At 44.7% G+C, this 19,998-nt stretch overlaps 1 protein-coding gene across 1 annotated transcript in view; it reads right to left on the minus strand.

Moving 5' to 3' along the window:
• Positions 1 to 19,998, minus strand: part of LOC111145539 (sidekick cell adhesion molecule 1) — a 509,203-nt gene that overhangs the window by 340,759 nt on the left and 148,446 nt on the right. Inside the window, 1 exon segment of the mRNA XM_022500452.1 lies at positions 16,745 to 16,878. Coding sequence (XP_022356160.1) covers positions 16,745 to 16,878 — 134 coding nt within the window.

Below are 19,998 nucleotides of genomic sequence, written 5' to 3' on the forward strand. Positions count from 1 at the left end.
TATCATCAAACATTATTTTTAATGATCTATTGGCTGACAACTTGATGAGATCCTCCTTCAATTTTGCTGAAAGCTGGGAACTGTAGGCCACCTGACCTTAAATAGGATTTCTTAGCCCATTGTGAAAGTCACCCACTTTCTCAGCACTGGCCTGTCTTTGGAGTTGTCCTTGGTCTGGGTGGAGGGCTGGACAGTCCAGAGCAATGCACTAGGGGAGACGAGGGCGGCCCTGGGCTGTGAAGGGAGGTGGGAGAGGACCTCGCAGTGGGAGGCGCTTCCTCGGGCACCACTGTCCAGGAGACAGGATGTGTGTTCGTCATGGAAGCCAAGTTTGATAGAGCACCCCTCACAAATGGTCCTTGCAGTGACAGCCCTGATGGGAGACCCCTGATCTAGAGGACCCCAGCTGTTCATGGTGAGCACCGCTGACATGCCTTCACCCAAACTCCTGCCTGCAGGCACCAAAGCAGACAGGCGGCAAAATAACCGCATTGGGCAGCGTGAGATGCTCTCCACCTGCTTCTCTAACTTTTATTGCCCTATTTTGGACAGAGACTGGGGAAAGCGAGAGTTCTCTACTATAAGAAAAACAGCAGCATGGACATTATAATAACTCATGCCTGTCTGGTCTCCTTATTAAGGACACAGCCCGGGAGAGTTGGGGCTGTGGCCAAGGAGCAGACGTGCCGTGGAAAGTGAGTCACATCCGCTCAGCTCAAGCTAACTGTTGTCTTGAGGGGGGGTGTGGGTCCAGGTCACCAGATCTTCAGTGTTTGGCGGAGTCCCCTGGCTGCTAAAGCATTGTTCCCATTTCCCAATGGTTGTTAGGGCCCTCTGCTAGGGCAGGGCTTTGTTCTTATCTGGGAAGTGGGTACGTCTAAAGTCTGTGAACAGAGAAGTTTCAATGGCTGTTCTCTTCACCGGGGTGGCCTTCCTCCCCAGCTCTTCATCTAACGGTTCTTACTCAACCTTAAGGTTACAGTCAAATACCAATTCCTCAGGGAAAACCTTCCCAGTCCCCCAGATCTGTGTGGGTGCCCCATGCTGGGATTTCCATTGTGACCTGTGCTTCTCCCTCAAGAACAAGAAGAGACTTCATTTTTTTTTTTTTTACTCTAAAACACCTGCCTCTTATAATGCTTTAAATCTGCAACAATTAGAGGTGGCTAAATTATTTTACATTTTGGGGTGGCTCAGTTGGTTAAGTGTCTGACTCTTGATTTCAGGTCAGGTCATGATCTTGGGGTTGTGAGATCAAGCCCCACATTGGGCTCCACACTGGATGTGATGCCTGCTTAAGATTCTTTCTCTGCTGCTCCCCATGTGCCCCTCCACCCCGCTCTCTCCCTCTAAAAAAAAAAAAAAGAAAAAAGATAAATCTGCAACAATTTGAAATCCACAACGAATGTTTTCCCCAAACAAACTCTGCACTCCCCGGGGAAACAGAAGCCTCAGCCCCCAGAGAATGCTCCAACTGCAGACTGTCCAAACTGGGAATGTGGCCCCGGCACGGCCAGCTCGTCAGGTGTTATTTAAAACCGAAGAGTTTGCCTTGACGTAGAAATACTAGCTCATGTATTTTTAGCGGTATTGGGTGGACTAAATGGAACAGAGCCCACAGACGGATGAAGTGGACACCTTCCTCTAGAGGGAGGCTGTACTTTGGGAAAGAAGCCACAACAAGGATGGGGTAGTTGTTAGGCACTGAACTGTGTCCCCCTGAAAGTCGTATGTGGAAACCCTAGTCCCTAATACGTATTTGGAGAAAGGTCCTCTAATGAGGTAACTAAAGAAGCAGGAGGTCATAGGGATGGGGCCCTAATTTGATGGGACTGGTGTCCTTCTAAGAAAAGTCACCAGCTCTCTCCCTGCCACTCTCCACGTGCGCAGAGGAAAAGCCATGTGAGGACACAGAGTGAAAACCTCCATCAGCAAGCCAGCAGAAGAGGTCAGCTCTGCCAGCACCTTGTTCTCAGGCTTCTAGCCTCCAGAACTGTAAGAAAATAAATGTCCCAGCTGGTGGGATCCTGTTTTGGCAGCTCTAGTGCCCAATGTTATAGTTTTAACTTCTCCATCCAAGTTATTTTATGTGTATGTCTATAAGTTATATACATAACTTAAACATAAGGTATAAGGAAATCAATTTTTACAAATCACATATTGAATGGCTTAAAGATGAAGAACTTTTATTAACAGTCCATTTGTAAAGCAACTCATCTTCTGAATTACAGTTTGACACACTGGGCTCACGGAGCGTGGGTGCTGGCGTTCTTTCCGGGCTCTGGCAGTTTTGCCCACGGAAGGGCCCTGCTCAGGAGAATAATGAGCCCATGGACCAAGGACTGTTAATTCTACTGACTGGTTCTATTTCTCACATAATCCATCTCTTAAAAATGTCCGCCATTTTCTCTATGTAAGTCTACACCAATGGCCATATAAATAAGATCTATTGGAGCTCTTTCCCCCGAAGTGTTTCTTCAACATACAATCTTGCCTATCTTTATATTTACCAGCCCAATCTTTTACAGCAAGCAAAGGACTGGAAATGGAAGTGGCAGACACTTAAGATAAATGGGGAAATGACTACTCCCTAACTTAGGACATCCCGTGTCATATTAAACGTGCTTGTTGGCCTTCCTATCCCACCAACATAAGCTGGGATGGCAGAAACCAGTCTACCTCGATGTCAACATCCGACACAGTGTTGGCACTCACTAAGTCCTTAGTAAACATGTTTAGTGAGCAGATTAAAGGATGGATGGATGGATGGATGGAAGGATAAATGGACCAAGAGACAGATGGACATGTGTTCCAAAAGAAGCAGGGATTCAGGTGAAATGCTCAGGGACAAGGAAGAGGTGGAAATATGGAACGGCAGTGAGAGGACTCCCTGGGGACTTTAGGAGAAGAGCCTGCTCTGTACGGGAAGCTTAAGGAGATAGGCTAATTTAATCTCCAAGTGAAATTGTGCGGCAAGCAACACAGTGGATGTCATTCTCGGGGCACAGTGTCCCGAGCACTGCATCAGACCAGCAGAAGCATGGCCTGGTGCGCAAGTGACAGTGCCACACAGAGGGAAGCCAGCCAACAGCGGGCCAAGTGGCCACAGCACAAGAAAGAAATCAGTAACTGAGGCGAGGCCTGGGGACATGCCTTCCATTTCAGGGCGTCTGACTAAATCAGACCAATAAGTTGAACAATTAGGAGATAATCAGAATGTCACAGCCATCGAGGACTTACACTGTTTCATGCAACTTTCCACTTGAAGACTGAATGCTCAGCCTGGCCCTGAGGTCTGGAGAGAACACCTGATCCAAGTGATACATGAAGTCACAAGAATGAAGGCGTTCTCCAGGGTGAAAACAAAAGAGCAGAAAAGCAAAATTAAATAGCGCACCTAAAGCCTAAAAACAATGGAGAATCCTCACATTTGGGGGTCAGGAGAACCAGAAGGAGCTATGAACACCAAAAGAGAAGGAGCTGGCAGAAGGAGCAGGACAGAGCTGGTGAGCAGGCTCTCGAGGAGGTGCAGTTGGAGTTGGGGGAGGATCAGGACGGAGTGGGTGCGCAGAGAGGCGTGCGGCCCAGGGCTAAGCAGCAGAGTTGGGAAGGCAGTGCGCTGGGTTCTAAGCAGTCTCACTCCTTTACTGAATGAGCCCTCACGAGGTCCCACCGCTTGTCATGTGTGCCTCTTGCTGCTTTTGGGGAATGGAAACAAAAAGCCTACCCTCATGAAACATCCATGCTGCTAAGAGATTGAGATGGGACACTTACTGGAATGAGCGTGTGGGAGACGCAGTCTTGCTGGGAACACTGGTAAGGAAAACAGGGAGCGGACAACAGGACAGCGGTTGCAACCATCCTTAGCTGAACAGAGTGTTGTTCAACCCCAAAACTCCTTGCCCGCATCATGTCACCAGGAGTGCATCTCTCCATAAATGAACGAAAAGGTGACAGAGTTCTGCTAAGGATGCTTTTCCAATCCGGGAGCACAATTTACGCTCCCCAGCCTGCGCTTCCACAACACTCCCGCCTCCGCACACTCCACTGGGTGCTCCACACGTCTCATCCCTGCCATTCACTTGTGGTCTGCCTCTCCTCAGCAAAGCTTGAGCTCGTGAGTGGCAAGAATGTGTGTCATACCCAGTCTCCTCAGCATCAAGCATACGGCTGCACATCTGAGATGCATTTCTGTTTTCTGAATGAAAGAGCAGAAATGAAATCTGAATTTATAAAAGGAGAGATTATATGCCATGGAACAAAAATGAGGTATGCAGACCATAAAGGCAGAAGGAAATCCCAGGGCAGCCTGCCCAGCTGCCTGTTCTGTAGAGACCGACAGTAGGGTACAGAGGAGTGGTGCTGGGCAACTCCGGGACCCTAGGCCGAGTACACAATGTGCTTCCACAATGATGACAAGCTTACTTTTTTATGCGTTCTCGAGTATTCTTCCAGGCTGGACTGATAGTCAAAATCTACACTGACCGACAGTCAGAACAAAAGCCGGTGGGGGCATAATGGCTTACTACCCATCTGTCGCAAACAAACTTACGAGGGGGATATGATCCAGCTAATCAACTAGAAGTTCCTGGATTTTTATTAAGAATATGCTTACAGTCATGATTTTGTGAATATTATAACTAAAATGCTCAGAACACTGCCTGCTCATTTTGTATTTCTTTATGATAGCAACATTTTTGCATAATTTTTTTTTTCCTGAGGCTCTTTTCTCATTCCAGGAGAAGTTTTCCTATGTAGGCTAAAAAAGTGTGAATCCACTTCAACTTTCTGAAATGAACTGAGAACCAAAGGTCCACTTCTGCATGTGGTCTCACGCGTAAGTCATTCTGACAAAGGTGCTTCCCAAAGACGTAAGGAACAGAAAGGGAGAAGTCTGAATCCTGAAGCACATTTGTGCTGGAAAGCTTCCCACTGGAGAGCAAACTGTGGTGTAATTCAACCCTGTCTGCATTAATACAGCCTCAGAGTGACATCCTGATGGGGAAATATATTGGAGTGCACTACGGTCTGCCCAGGAAAGTGAAGGCACAGCGTGGGGCCCGCCACAGCATGAGGGCTACAGCCCCCAAGTCCATTCCAGTTACACAAGCAAACAACTAACTAACCTCCTGGGGCCAGCCGGCGGGTCGCCACTGCTGGCTTCCTCTGTCTCCAGCTCCGATGCTGACTCCTGAGTCCACGCTGGGGACCAAACAGAAAAATAGCTATTCTTCCGGGAGTTCCACTACGAGCTACTGCCCCTCTGGGTTGGTGTCTGAATCTTGCTCTCCAGGAAAATCACAAAACGGTGACAGCCTTCAGACTTCCCAGATGGTTGTCCAGGTGTGTAGCCAGGGTGGACCGGAAAAGTCTCACCTCACGTTTTCCTAATCTGTGGAACCTTTGGGATTCCGCCTGAGAAAGCTACACTTACCAAAAACCCCGGAGCAAACAGCAAGTTACACTGACCAGCAGTCACGTTTCTTGTAGCCCCTACAACCCCTACAACAACAAGACAGAGCTACACTAGGCTCCGAGGGGAGGACCCGGCTTTGTGCCGAGGAGGGTCTTCCTGGAGATCGGAAAAGGTGAGAGGGTACAGGCTGGGTGATTCCCTGAAAGAACAAAGAATCACAGGGTGGGCTATCGCTAAGAACTCGCTAAGTAGAACACACAGACTGGGTCTACGTCTTAAGACAAATTTCTGGTTCCTATTATTTCTGATATAAATTCCATCGGCTTTTACACCTCAGAGAAAAGCGTTTTGGAAAAGCGGGGAGTCCGGCTCTCTGGGTTTGGCAATGGTCTTCAGAGCTGCTGAGTGACCTTTTACTTTAACAGATGCATTATGCTTGATTTTCTTAAGGCTTGATTTAATATTCACAAGCACACTGTAAAGATCTACAATTTTAATTATGTGCTATAATTGCCTTCTATAAGAGCCGAAAGAACATCATTTACGGTGATCAGCGATAAAACATTATGACAAAGCTGTAAAGGAAGAACGGGACTGTTACTAGAAGGTGACCAGTTGTTAGGCTGCAAACAGAAAAGCAGCAACCAGAGTAAGAACTTTCAACATGAGCTTAAAAGCCGAAAATGATCTGTAATATAAATAATCTCAACCAATAAAATGGTGAAAATCTCTTTGGGAGAAGACAGACTGGGGTTGAAAGTAAAACATGTAATTAACTGTGTGGCTTTGTGTTGCTGTTTATTCCCTTCATTTGCTTCCTCGTTTGTAACACGGGGATAATACTGACCCCTTGGGGCTTTTTTAAAAACGAAGGCTGACATTACATATAATAGTTACACACTGGACACAGAGCAGACACTCAGCAAATGATGACTGCTTCGCCTACCGCAATACCCTGCAATTTTCGTGCCCCCCAAAGTTCCTAGGTTTAAATCCTAATCCCTGAGCCGGACACAGGAGGTGAGGGCATCAGGAGGTGGGGACTTCGGGGGATAATCAGGTCACGGGGATGGAGCCCTGTGAAGGAGATCAGTGCCCTTATAAAAGGGGCCTTTCCTGTCGTGTGAGGGTATGGTGAGACATCTACAGCCCAGAAGAGAATTCTCACTGGAACCTGACATGTTGGCCCTCTCCAGCCCCTGGAACAGTGAGACAGAAATGTCTGTTGTCTGCGGCATTTTGCTATAGCGGCCCAAACTATGACAACCGCTCTCACACACTTTCATCCCACATCGGGCCAGATCGTGCCTTCCCATCCTTACCTGACTGCTCGAAACCTGGGCTATCAGGCCTGCCCTCCCCAACCCCGGCCATTACTAATGACATTGGTTCCACTCTCGGCGTTCCCTCCATATCAGAAAATCACATATTCTCCTTTTCCTGAAGGGTGAGCTATGAACACAGTCTGGCCCAGGTTGGACAATGTGGAGCTTGCAAACCTCAGAAGTTCTGAAGGAAGACAAACTGAACAGGTGTTTCCTGATTAGTGCCTTCAACACTGAGCCCATTCAAAAAAGGAAAGGGGATACCAGGAAGAACAGAGTGTGATGATTTCATCCAGAAAAGAGTGAAAGTTCGAACACCAGGGGACTAAGCATGGTCGTTGACTCAGCCAACCACTGAGTAAACACAGCTTTTCACAGAAAACTCTATTTACAACTAACAACTGGTTCTGTGGCCTCATCTCGGCTGATAACCACGACTTCGCTTAGGATCTCCCCAGACGAGATGTGCGATGGATGTATGTTAGAGACGATGAAATGATTGCAAGGAAAATTCAATTTTCCATCTCCCTTGCTTGTGCCCTCTAAAAATCGCTTATCTGTTCATATCAATTATAGCGACAGCAAGAGCAGACGGAGTGCTTCAGTGAACGTGGCATCCAGAGGGATCTGGGCTGGCAAGGTTCTTATCGCATGAGTGAGTTGCAATGTTGAGTCCCTCCCAAACCATGACAAGTTCCAGAATGTTCTGTTTAATTATTAAGCGCCTGCAATGACAGGATGCTAAGTCCTTGGTCACCTGAATGCGGGCATGCGGCTGTTTGCTGGCTAAGGTGAAGAAGTGAGATCCCAGAGCCAGGGTAAAATTATCAGAGCTACATCTAGTCACAGCCCTAGACTGCTATGGTCAGAAGACTTTTGTGTTTAGATGTCTGAATGTAATATTTTCAATTGGTGTATTTCACAAGGGGATAGGAGAAGAGGTAGTTTTGAAAAATATTAAAGATGGACTTTGGGGGAGTTTTAAAATCTGATTAGGCAAGTCACTACCAGATGACCCTTTCTGCCCTTAAAAAATCATCCCATATTGGGAGAAGCAAAGGAATATGGATGCTTTGTTTACTGAATCCACTTGGCCCATCATTCCAGGATGTGGCTCACTCCCCGGGCAGAATCTGCCACGGCAGGTTCCCAGGATGGGGTGGAAACACGAGGATGGGTGTGCACGTCGCTGGGACAGACCATGTCTTACTCTGTATCCCGCAGGGTGCGCACTGCATGATGGGGGACAGCAAGCGTGCTGTTAGGAACTGGAAATTACCGCTGCACCATCCGTCAGTTAGCGCTGACTCTCACCTCTCCCACCACACCCTTTGGCCCATCTGGGTCCTGGTGAGCGAATGGAGTCTCATCACAGCCACCCAAGTGTCCCTCTGTGGTTGCAAAAAGGTGCAAGTCTCTGGGCTGTGTGTGTGTGAACGGTATGCAGGCTTTACCGAGAATGCTTTTTGGGAGTGGGTATGGTATTGGAACAGCCTCCCTTTTTAAGTCAAAACCAAGCCCCTCTGAGACTTGGGTGTGGAAAAGCCCCTGACCAAATCTCCAATACAACGGGAGGGCTACTTCCCCTGAGCTCTGCCTTCTCCTCGGCTTCCCTCACTTGGACACAAGTTGACACCAAAGCCCATACAGCATCCACAATATATGCTGTTCCCTTTTCACAGGAATACCTAGGGGGTTGGGGGCTCAAAGAAACTCTGTCTTGAATCCCTAACTCCCCACTCACTATTCTTTTGATTTTGGTTGATGAACTAACTTCTTGGGGCCTCGGTACCCTCAGCTTTGCAATGGTGTTGGTCACGGACTCACAGGCTGTTGTGGGATTTAGTGGGGAAAATGTCCACAAAATGCTAATCCAGAGCTCAAGGCTCATCGGGGCCCTACTTCTGCCTCTCCCTCAGGGAATCCCTGAATAGTACACTTATTTACAAATTATCATCAAATCTGCATATAGCTCAGAAGAGTTTCTGCTCTTATATCACCTAGAAGAATTCTGCAAAACTCTGTGCTCTTCTACAGCTGACGTGATCCACGTTAACACCTCATGTTTTTTAAGACCGATTTCAAGGACTGCAGAGAACAGAATTTCTCATGTATTTTAATATTTGACTATGCTGATGTATTTTAATAATAGAGAAGGCTGCGGTACTCTTTTATGTGTGTCCAAAGGAATCCAGATACCTGACTGAGTGGGTCTAAGCATCAGATACACATCATCATGCACTGAGAAAAGCAAATGAATGAGCTTTAGTGTTTAGTGGCCAGAAATCTGTTCTCACTCCTTTTTCTTCTTGAACCTGCATTTTCATTCCACATTTCCCAAGGAATTTTGTCATAATTTATTACGTTCAGTGATTCAGAGTATTTTATTGATCACCCTATCACACCCTTTGATAAGGTATGCATATAAATTAAAATTTCCCAGCAACCATATGGCTCTGGGGTTAAAAAAAGTTCTCTTGGATTGAGTTACTGTTACAATTATTATTTGTACTCAATTAATCAAAACAAACATATAACCGATTTTGATGAATACTGCCTATAAAAGAAAAAAAAAATCACTGAAAATGTATCTCTCCTTGAAATGGACAGAGGTTTACCCTGATTCTTACCCCACTTCCTTTTTGTAAATACAACTGTGAAATTATGTTCATGTAGAAAAGCGCATGAGGATGGGAGGAATTTTATTCAAGGATATCTCTGAATTCTTTTAGTCCCAGAACAAAGCCTAGAGTCGCGGTGCTCAGCACACACAGGCTTATTACCGGCTCTGTAACGCTCCCCACTCCATCGGGTGACTCTCCAGGCTGTTCTGTCCACATGCTGATTCAGATATCTGGGCAGCTTCCAGCCTGTGGCCCAGCCACAGGGAATGGGGAGCACGAAGGTGGCTTGCTGCCTCTTACATTCCTGGCCTGGAGGTGACATACTTCATTCCACTTACATTTCAGTGAGTCACGTCACCCCCCAAACGGCAAAAGGGCTGAAAATGTCTTCCTGTCCTACAAGTTGGTGTTGTACTGTGTTAGCAATCTTCCCAAATTATTTGTAATAACATGTCAACTGACAATGTGTGTGGGTCCTGCCTCATTTGGTGGACAGCAAGAAAGTGAAAACACCTAATTTATTAAATGATTTATTTCTCCACTATTAGAGCTCTTCACTTCCACAACTCTGACACTGACGTTTAGGATTCTTCCTTCCTTTGGCGCCTGGCGATTTACACCCTCACACGAGGCCTGTATTAAAGGTTCAGGATGTGTGTGACTCGCATCCTGTGAGGGGGGAACGGGGCAGAGAGCCCCTGGGATTCAGCACACACACCTGGTTTTAGTATATGTGCTGCCGAAGCGAGCACAACACACACCTGGTTTTAGGAAGAACCCAAGAAAGCACCTGGAAATAGACTCCCTGAAAGGTCTATGGGCCTGCTTGTCCTGCAGAAATCCATGTGACCCCGGAGAGGTCTGCCATGCCCGGTGTGAAGATGGCTGCTTTGGGAGACTGGGGATATGGGGCTATCCCTGATTCATTCAAAGGTTCAGGGCACATTACAATTCACAGTTGAACCTGATTCCCTAACATCTACCAAGGGGGAGACTGGGCTGACATCAGCCAGAAAGGGAAAAGATGGGTAGTGTGGGAAAAGAAGACGGGCGATGGCAGGGGTAGGGAACAGATAATGCAATTTTGTTACATGGGCTGTGGAGAGAACTATGGACTTATTATTGCCTTCCTCATCTTTGCTTTTTATTTTTTTTTTCTTTTAAGCTGAAGTCTGGCTGGGAATCACCAGTTCTACTTGACTCTAAACCTGTCATTAATCCATATAAACATACATCTGTGGTTCAGAAACAAATGTGAGAACAGGCATTTTTATCTCTGTTTTTAAACCAGAGCCGTAAAAAGAAAACTGATCTTCACTAATACCATTTATTACACAAAACACATCTCTGGGGGGGATGGCCTCATGTCACACAGTGTAATGTACATGACCTCGGGGGGGGAGAGCTAAACATGTTCATTTTCAAGAAGGTGCACAGATGTGTGTTTGCATCTGCGGGCTCTCAGAACTTGCCATGGGTAGGCATCCTTGTGTGGAGTGGACCCTTGAACAATATGGGGTTTGGGCTGCTGACACCCCACACAGCCGAAAATCTGTGTATAACTCCCCCAGAACTTAACTCCTAATAGTTTACTGTTGCTGATTACATAAGAGTCAGTTAACATATATTTTGTGGGTTAAATATATTATATACTATATTCTTACAATAAAGTAAGCTAGAGAAGAAAATGTTATTATGAAAATCATAAGGAAGAGAAAACACATTTACAGAACTGTACTGTATATTGGAAAAATTGTGCGTAGAAGAGGACCCATGCAGTTCAAACCTGTGCTCTTCAGGGGTCAACTGTATTTGGTTTTAACTAAACTAACTCTCACAGAACAGATACGCGGATGAAAGTGACCGTGGGAAGAAGTTCAGAGTCAGGGTGCTCTGAGGGGAGCACGAATGAGGACGACAGACAGCAGCACGCAGGTCTGTGCTGTCTGCGCGGGCTCTTCGGAGGCAACGGGACCGGATAAATAGTTCTCCTGAAACATATGTCACAAGAATTTGGCCAAAAAACTAAACCATCATCAGGAAGACCACTCACAAAGTGTTTATTGTGTCATGAGACACTAGGAACTAAAGACCAAATGAATCTGAAAGTTAATAAAGGGGAACCCCACTAAAGTGGGCTCAGGGAGTGGGAAGGGAAGGCTGGAAGTGGAGAGCCCATGCTTGCCCTCGATTACAAGAGGAACTGTCAATTACAGACCCAAGCAGAATGCTCACCAGGAAAAAGTCCTCAACTCCAGGCCCCAACAGGGAAAGACATGTAATGCATCTCCTCCAAGAAGTCAACCATGCCTGTGCCTGGGAGCCTTGGTCAGTTGAGCGTCCAACTCCTGGTTTCAGCTCAGGTCATGATCTCAGGGTAGTGAGACTGAGCCTTGCATGGGGCTCTGCACTCAGAGGGAGTCTGGTTGGAATTCTGTCTCCCCGCCCCGCCCCCCGCCCCTCTGCTGCTCACTCTCTGTCTTCTCAAACAAACAAATAGTCTTTAAATAACAGAACAAAACAAAAATAAATGAACCATTCCTGCCAACTCAGCCAGTCAGGAACATCTTCACCACGAACTCTTGCTTTTCTCCAACATACTTTTGTTCAAATTCCCCTGCAACTTCTTCCTTGCTCTCCAAAAATAACACTCCTGTTTTGTTTCTTGAACTTGGCTATGGTTTTGCCATAGTTTGCTTGTCCTGAATTAGATTCTCTGTTATTCCTGAATAAACCCACTTCTGCTGGTAGAATAACTTGTTTTATTTTTGAGATTAGTGAGGTGTTGCTGATGAGAAAGTTACTTAAGATAGCATTTATTTCACCGTCGTCGCTTTTGTATGATAGTTACAAATTCATAAATAACTGAGTATACACGTATGAGGGGTGAACGCACAAGGCTTATTTACCGATGGAGTGCCTACAGAATTGCTCTAGGGACCCCAGGGTACACTCCGTTCTGCTCATGACCAGCTCCAGGATGCCGGGACCAGAGAATGTCTTATGCTTCATTACACAGCCCCCTTAGAAGGTTTGATACATCCTAAATGATTAATTAACTCATTACTCTACCATAAAGTACACTTTCTATTTATGTTTCTGAAAATTCTGGCCGTGAAGTTCAGTCCAGTGTATGAAGCTATAGCTGTATTCTAAATTCATCATTTGTGGTGTGGACCCTGTCTCTGGACAGGCTTCCAGTAATATTGCCAACCGTTCCTATTGCTTTGGGAATCCAACCCATGTCAGGGTACACTTGAAAGTCTTCCGCCTCGCCCTCTCCCAGAAATATTTAAGGCAGAAAGAAAATGCGAGAGAATTTTATCTGAGCACACAAAAGCCATGTTTTACTGGGTGATTCTCTCAGACGACTGTTCCTAGACATTATTCTCAGGAATCCACTTTCAACTCCTACACTTATATGAGGTCTGCAGTTAAATTAGCATTATAGAGGACAAAAGAATGTTAAGTGGTCTTCAGAATGAAAAGCAAGGGTTTGTCAGCCTGAAGGAGGATCGGCTGAAATGATATCCTATCTGTGGATGTGGTTTGAAGAGGAGGCATTAAAACGAAAGAGGTGGAAACACGGGAAGGAGATGGGCACCGCTTCCTTTTCAACCCTCCTCCCCTCCAGAGGCTCTCATTACCCTGGCCATCTCACACGTTGGGTCAGACCGAGGACGTGTCAAGGCGTGCAGAGTGGCATCTGCACAATGATCATCGTGCAGAATTCCTCTCATCTCCCGACTCTACCCTTTTTTTTCTGATTTTAAGAAGAAACTCTTATTCACGTATTAATGCAGTTCAGAAGATCTGATCCACCAAAGTTCACTCAATGTAAAATCTTCAAAGTGAAAACCGAAAGTGGGTTGACAGGTTTATAAAGCCTGCCTGGGTCCGACCTCAGAATAGAAACGTCTACTCTCGGGTGAGCTCAGCCCATTCTTTTTCTGGCGTGCACCTGAGCTGCGGGAGCCGGCTATGAAAAATTCATGCAGGACGCTTCCACAGTCCCACCTACGTCCTTAACATCTGCTGGCTGCACGTCACATTAAAACTTCAAAGTGAATCCAGCCCTGAGATGGCAGCGGCTTTCGCTGGGGAGCAGGAGAATGGATAGCTCGGAGATGGCCTCTCCTTCTGGACAGGAAGTGTCTGTGCAGAACACACTGCAATTTGTCTTCTTAGCCCCACAAAACGGGGAGAAATGGGAAGAGACAGTAACACCACCTCCTAAACATGCATGGAACAGCAGGCAGCGTGGGGAGGGGCTGTGTTTCTCTTCTAATTGCCATGCTTTTTAAAAGATTTATTTATTTTTATCTCAATCCTCTCCCTATTTTTTCTTCCCATAAGCTTCAAATGTAGCCAAGACATTTGGAGACTGAAAAGGGGGTGAGGTTTTGAACTCTATAGTACACCACTGTTTGGGAAGATACATTATTTCCTCCTCTTAGCTGGGTGTTAGGGCATCACTCATTTAGACATTTTGAGACAAGGCTGGCCCCTGGGTGCTCTTCCACTTCGACACTAGGCTGTCCTGCAGGAGGAATGTCTTATTATTATGATAGGAAACAAGAGGTGGGTCCGCCTGGTGCTCTACAATTTTAAATTAATTACAGTATGATCCACCAGGAATTTAATTTCCAGTACCTGACCACCTCAATCGTATTCCCTACATAAACCTTCCTTATTTTAGTCTCCTGCTGCCGAAGAAAAATTTATCTTCATTAAATGATAATTGGCGATAATACCTTTTGATTCTTCAAAAATGCTGGCTGGCAAGTTTTTAAGAAATGTCATCAGTCTTGGTTGGTGTTTTTACAAAGCCTCCATCAGAAAAAACAAAAAAAAACAAGATATCTAAGTCTGCAGCACACAGCGTGTCCCACCACGAGCATGGACGGGTCTTAACCCCTTGATAAGCCCAGAGGTGTTGCACGTCCCCATTCCCTGGCCTCACCTGGTGCTGGCCGTGGACCTGAGAGCAGGTTCTGCTGCTGAAAGCATTTGCTCCGATTCAGAAAGGAGCAGCCCTTACACATACAGTTCTGGGGGTGTCTACAGATTTATCAATATTTCTCGTCTTTAAAGGTTTCAAAGTAGAATTTTCAGTGAGAAAATGCATAATAGAGTGCCATTTAACTTTTAGCTAAATCCAATATGTCAACAGAATGTTATCCTTAGATTCAAAATAAGGCTGTTTCCTCAAGCCTCTGATTTCTCACATGTTACTTGGTCCCAAATAAAAAGCAAAGAATATATAAGGAAACAATATGCAGGTTTTCTCCCAAGATTTACAATAAGTCCATCCACATCATCAACCTCTTTCTATCTCACCGTCCACACATTTTACCTGGTGCCAATGAAAAGATAAAAATATACAAGGGAGCAAAATGCAAGGCAGTTAATTATAATATTCATGAGCTGTTTCCAATATACTTCTTGGTTGGAGTAGAAACGGAAATTATTGAAAAAGAATTTACATATTCCAATTACCTAACACCATGGTATTACATTAGGATGGCGACTTGCAAATTCATTGTATTAGTTTTATTTCCTACTGGCCCTTCTAGAATGGGCATGGGGGAAACTACAGGTACAGACTATTCCACAGCTCTGTGATGGTAGCATCATGGTAACCAGATGATTTGTGGAATTTTTTCCCCCTCTTCCAACTGGCTAAGGTCAATTTCCTTGTTTCTGACCCAGAATTCTCCCAATCTGACCAATTATTATGCTGGTATGTATATTACAATTGAGTGCTAAATCAATTTTCTAACCAGAATAAATGGCTCTAACTGTAAAACTCAGAAATCACTAAAGTAATCAATCTATTTGATAATATAATTTCCATCCTTTATTATCAATATTGAAAAAAATCTTGATAAGTCACATTTGTTTCTATTATGATTCAAAGGGTCCTTTAAATAGCACATCATGGCCTGTGTTTTGTGAAGCCCACATCCAGTCAATGCACATAACTCTCCAAGGCATTAAAAAGGCCACAGTGATAGCCCAGTCTGCACCTAGTCTGTGGTCTGGAGACCTGGATTCAGCTCCGAGGAATGAGGTGCTGACGGCAGGATGATGGCCATTGAGGAGCACCTACCAGGAAGGTGACAGGCCCGTGGCAGCACACTCAATTAACCCTGTGGTCTCCTGCCCCATGTTTGCTACAGACATTCACCCAGTCAGTCCTACTCAACTTCACGTAATCATAACCCTCGGGGAGCACGAGGAGCAAACACTGTGATCCAATCCTATGTATGACATGAGACTTCCTAAACTATCTGCAGGGAAAAGCTGTCCCTTCAAGGTGTTTCCTAAAGAGACAACATCTACTACTATACAGACAAACCCGTTTAATTCGTTTTTGTTTGATGTGATCATCAAGTTTTGAAATTTACAACCATTTCCCAACTGTATGCTCTTAGGAACAGTGTCATTGCATTTCATCCCAAGAAACTTCACGCTGCCAACATCTGGTGACCTGCCCTGAGAGATGCACATTTTAATCTCCTGTAGCTCAGAGCTTTTGCCTCTGGCCATTTCCCCCGCTGCAGTAATCAGCTCTAGCTAGTCGACTTTTTAGAGCCTTCTTTTAAAGGCCAAATGTTTAAGTTTCCTCAAACTTAGTTTTCACAAACTAAAATTTCCTTAAATAAACTAAAGGTGTAACTATGATTTGTGTTCTCTTCATTATTCAGTTAAATCAGGTAGGGAAAAAAAAATGGTCAGCTGATTAAAATTAAGAAATATTGCTAATTTGGGGCACCTGAGTGGAGCAGTCAGTTAAGCATCTGACTTTTGCTCGGCTCAGGTCATGATCTCAGGGTCATGAGATCAAAGCCTGTGTGAGGCTCTGCACTGGGTGTGGCGCCTGCTTAAGAGTCTCTCTCTCCCTCTCCCTCTGCCCCCTGCTCTCTATCTCTAAAAAAATAAATGCATAAAAATTCGAAAAAAGAAATACTGCTAATTTTAAAACAACTTAGCATATATGTATTTTCTCAAAGATCTTATTTTTAAATTAAACTTATATAACCTGTGCTTAATCTAGTCCCAAAGAAGGTTCATAGATACAATTCCTTATAAATCAGGATTTTTTGTTGTTGTTCAAAACAGTATGCAGTAACAGTCCGCAAAAGCAAAAATATTTTAAATCCCCAATCAGATAAGAGCTCACAGTCAGAATTATCTGCTGTGCTCCATTTTCTGCATACCACTTCAAAGAAAGCAGCTATTGGCACTGGATCAATCTTAAACCATCACCACTATCTCAGAGAGGGATTTACTGCGAAATGTCCCATGAGACATATATTAATTAAATCAAGATTTTTTTTGCTTTCAGAATTACTATTCGAAATTTCAAAACTCACTTGCGACACTCAAGTGAATGAGCGGGCTGGTCTTGTTCTCCCCGTTCCGCTCGTTGACGGCCTGCGCGTAGTAAGCCCCGGCGTCACTCGCGGTCGCGGCGAGGATCACCAGTTGGTTCTCCAGAGTGATGGCTCTGTGTCAGACAAGAGACAGTGTCAAAACCACTCCATGGGACTTCTTGTTCGTAAGGCAAATTAATTTATTAGGCCAACTAGAAAGGAATGTCCAAGATGCAGAAAAGCTAGAAGGATAAAAAAACAAACGTACAGGCAGACCTCAGGAATATGGTGTTGGCTAAGTCTTCTCTGGCCCAGTTTACACTCCTGCGGGGAGGGTCTGAACCCTCTGACCCTTGGCTGTGAGGAAGACAACATTTTGGAACAGATATATCTAAGGTATGTTGAAACTCAAAGTTTCCTCTGGGAATGTGTAACAAGTTAGAAGAAATTCCAGAAGAGTTGGTCTTTTCCCTTCAAGTAGGGCTGTTTGATCACATAATGGTCACAAACCTAGCAAATGCAGGGCTGAATCTCCCCAAACCTGGACTGGGGGCAAAAGAATTCACTGCAATTTCCTTCACCTCCCAAGGAGCCTCATTAGAGCTTCTGTACCTCTATTTCTCAACTAGTGGGTTGAAGAAAAGTTGCCAATGGGCAGTGCTGACCCCTTCCACTTGATTTTCCCATAACCACAAAAGCTAAGACTGCACATTCTTCACCCGGGCCACCTCCCCACGTTCCAGAGCACGGTCTAGCCCATCATCATTGAGACCCTCTCGTATACCCCAGTTCTGCTGCAAAAAGGAACCTCAGAGACACATTTGACCCACCACCTTCTCTTTAGAAATGAGAAAAGGAAGATCATAGAGGTTAAGTTATTTGTTCAAGGTAACAGAGCAACATGACAATACCAGAGGGAGAGGACCTGTCTTCCCACATGTGGACTAGTGCTCTGCTGGGCAGATCACACACAGACTCACCAGAGTACTTATTTAAAAGAAGAGGAAGAAAAGTAACAAAGATATAACTTCCATAAATCCAAGCAGCTTTCAATGAAAATAAGTGTCCTAGTAGTCCTTTGCTCTTGCTATAATTTGCAGAATTTGATAACAAAGCAAAAAAATACAAAGGGTAGACTGGGCGTTGCAAGAAAGACACACATTCTGAGCACCCAAGCGCCCTTTTGTCCCTGCTCTTATTCAAATGCCGGAAGCACCCAGGATCTGGAGTGAGCTGTGTTGCTGCCCACAGGTTGTTACTCTACAGGGAATATGTTTATTTGTTCATTTTAAATCTTAGACAGTTGCAGCCCTTCCAAATTCAGGTAAGATCTCTGTTCTGTAACATTAAAAAAAAAATGCAAACTGCATGACCAATCATGAATTTTACTATAATAATAATCTTTTTCTTCCTGTTACTTTCTGGAAAGCCCCTTTAGACACTCTCCACTTTTGCACATTATACAAGATTATCTTACAAAGTTACTGCTTATTCAGGGTTCCACAGGATATATTGCAGTTTGAGGTCTCTGTGACTAACCTACCTCCTTTCTCACTTACGAAAATTTCCCTATTAACAAGTTTTCAATTTTTAGTCCCATAAAAATACCTCAAAGAAGTTTTACTATAATTATTTATGACTCCTTTATAGATTCCTTTATAGAGCCATAGAAATTGTTCCATTTTATTTTAGTATATGTTACCCTGGCACCTAAAATTAAATATGAATATTTATTACACCTAAGTTACACATTTAATAGTACAATTTAAAAAACTGAATATGTCATAACTTTTTTCCCTAACATCTAATTTTTGCTGTAGTAATTTCAAATATGCCTAGTATCTCTCAGAATTATTCTTCAAAAATGCCTATTAATTCTCTATATTATTTATGACATTGTCTCAAGGGTATTGAAAATAAAAAGTACATAAAGAATAAAAATATTAAAGCTTACATCTATTATAATTTGTATCTTTAAGTTCATTTTTTGCCCTTCTAGGTTTTAATTTCTGAACGATTTTAAGTCAAAACTTAAGAAAAAAAACTTGTCTAAGCCAAAAAAGACAGCACAAAAATGCCAAAACTTTAGAGAACACTAGATTAATGAGGATCAGTTCCCCAGAAGACTTTATTCTTTCTTCTCATCCAACTCTTTTTGAGCAGAGCATTTCTACAAAAGAAACTGAGTTTTTAAAATGAAAATTGAACCATCTGAAGACATTCTTCTTAATTTCAGATAATTCAGATCATTGTTATAATGCTTAAGAACAGAGCAGTTTTTAAAGACACTGAAGCAGGTCATTTACCACGCATTCATTCTGAGTCTTCCTCCCTAACAGACCCCGATAATTCTGCTGTGCCCATGCCTGGCCCAGGCCGCCACGTATGCCATGAAGCTGGCCCTCCCTAGCACCAGCTTTGGCTCTTGGTCATCAGAGGCCAATTCAAGTACGGGTACCACATGCAAGACCCGAGGAAGTGGCATGGGACCCAGGCTGCCCGGCTGGACAAAGGGGAGGCACACACTTGGGGGCGAGCTCTCACCCCTGTTGGAGACCAGGCAGGAGGTCCCACACTTGGAGGCTGCCAGCCACCCTCGCAATGCTGGGGAAAGCGTGTGTAGACAAAAGCAGGAGGGACAGAATTTTGAAAGTCAAAGCACATTAGACAATAGCGTGAGGGTGATGATGAGAAAGTAAGCTAAGTGATCCTTTCCTGTGAATCTCCTACGTGTCCATAAAACATTCTGGGAAAACATCAGGTTACTGAGCTGGGGGCTGACTTCCCACATCTATTCCATATTCTCACCATTTTACAGTAGGCCTCTGGTTTGGAGAATTGACGCTAACCAGTCTAAACCAGTCACGGTGATCCAATCCCTCTTGCCAGGGACTGACAGAGGAATCCGGGCTAGAGACGGTTGGCCTGGGGCAGGTATCTGGTGACTGTCCTTGCTCTGAGGCAGTCATGCCCAAGTTCTTCTCACCAGACGGAAGGGCAGGATTTCCACGTCCTCCACCAGACGTGAATGAAGAAGCGTGATGTCCAGATGTTCACGGTGGCAACTGTATGGCCACGAAGGGAACAACCTTAGCATGAAGCTGATGACATTGGTGGCAGGACAGGGAGAAAAGAAAGTAGCTAAGTCCTTTGCCTTGATAACCTGACCCAGTCAATGACCCAACCAGCCCGCAGCCAATCCTCTCTGGCTTCCTATTTCATAAGGTGATATACTTCATTCACGTTTAAACTTA

The sequence above is a fragment of the Enhydra lutris genome, unplaced genomic scaffold (genome assembly GCF_002288905.1).
Source record: "Enhydra lutris kenyoni isolate GAN:26980312 unplaced genomic scaffold, ASM228890v2 scaffoldscaffold13, whole genome shotgun sequence".
Lineage (NCBI taxonomy): Eukaryota > Metazoa > Chordata > Mammalia > Carnivora > Mustelidae > Enhydra > Enhydra lutris.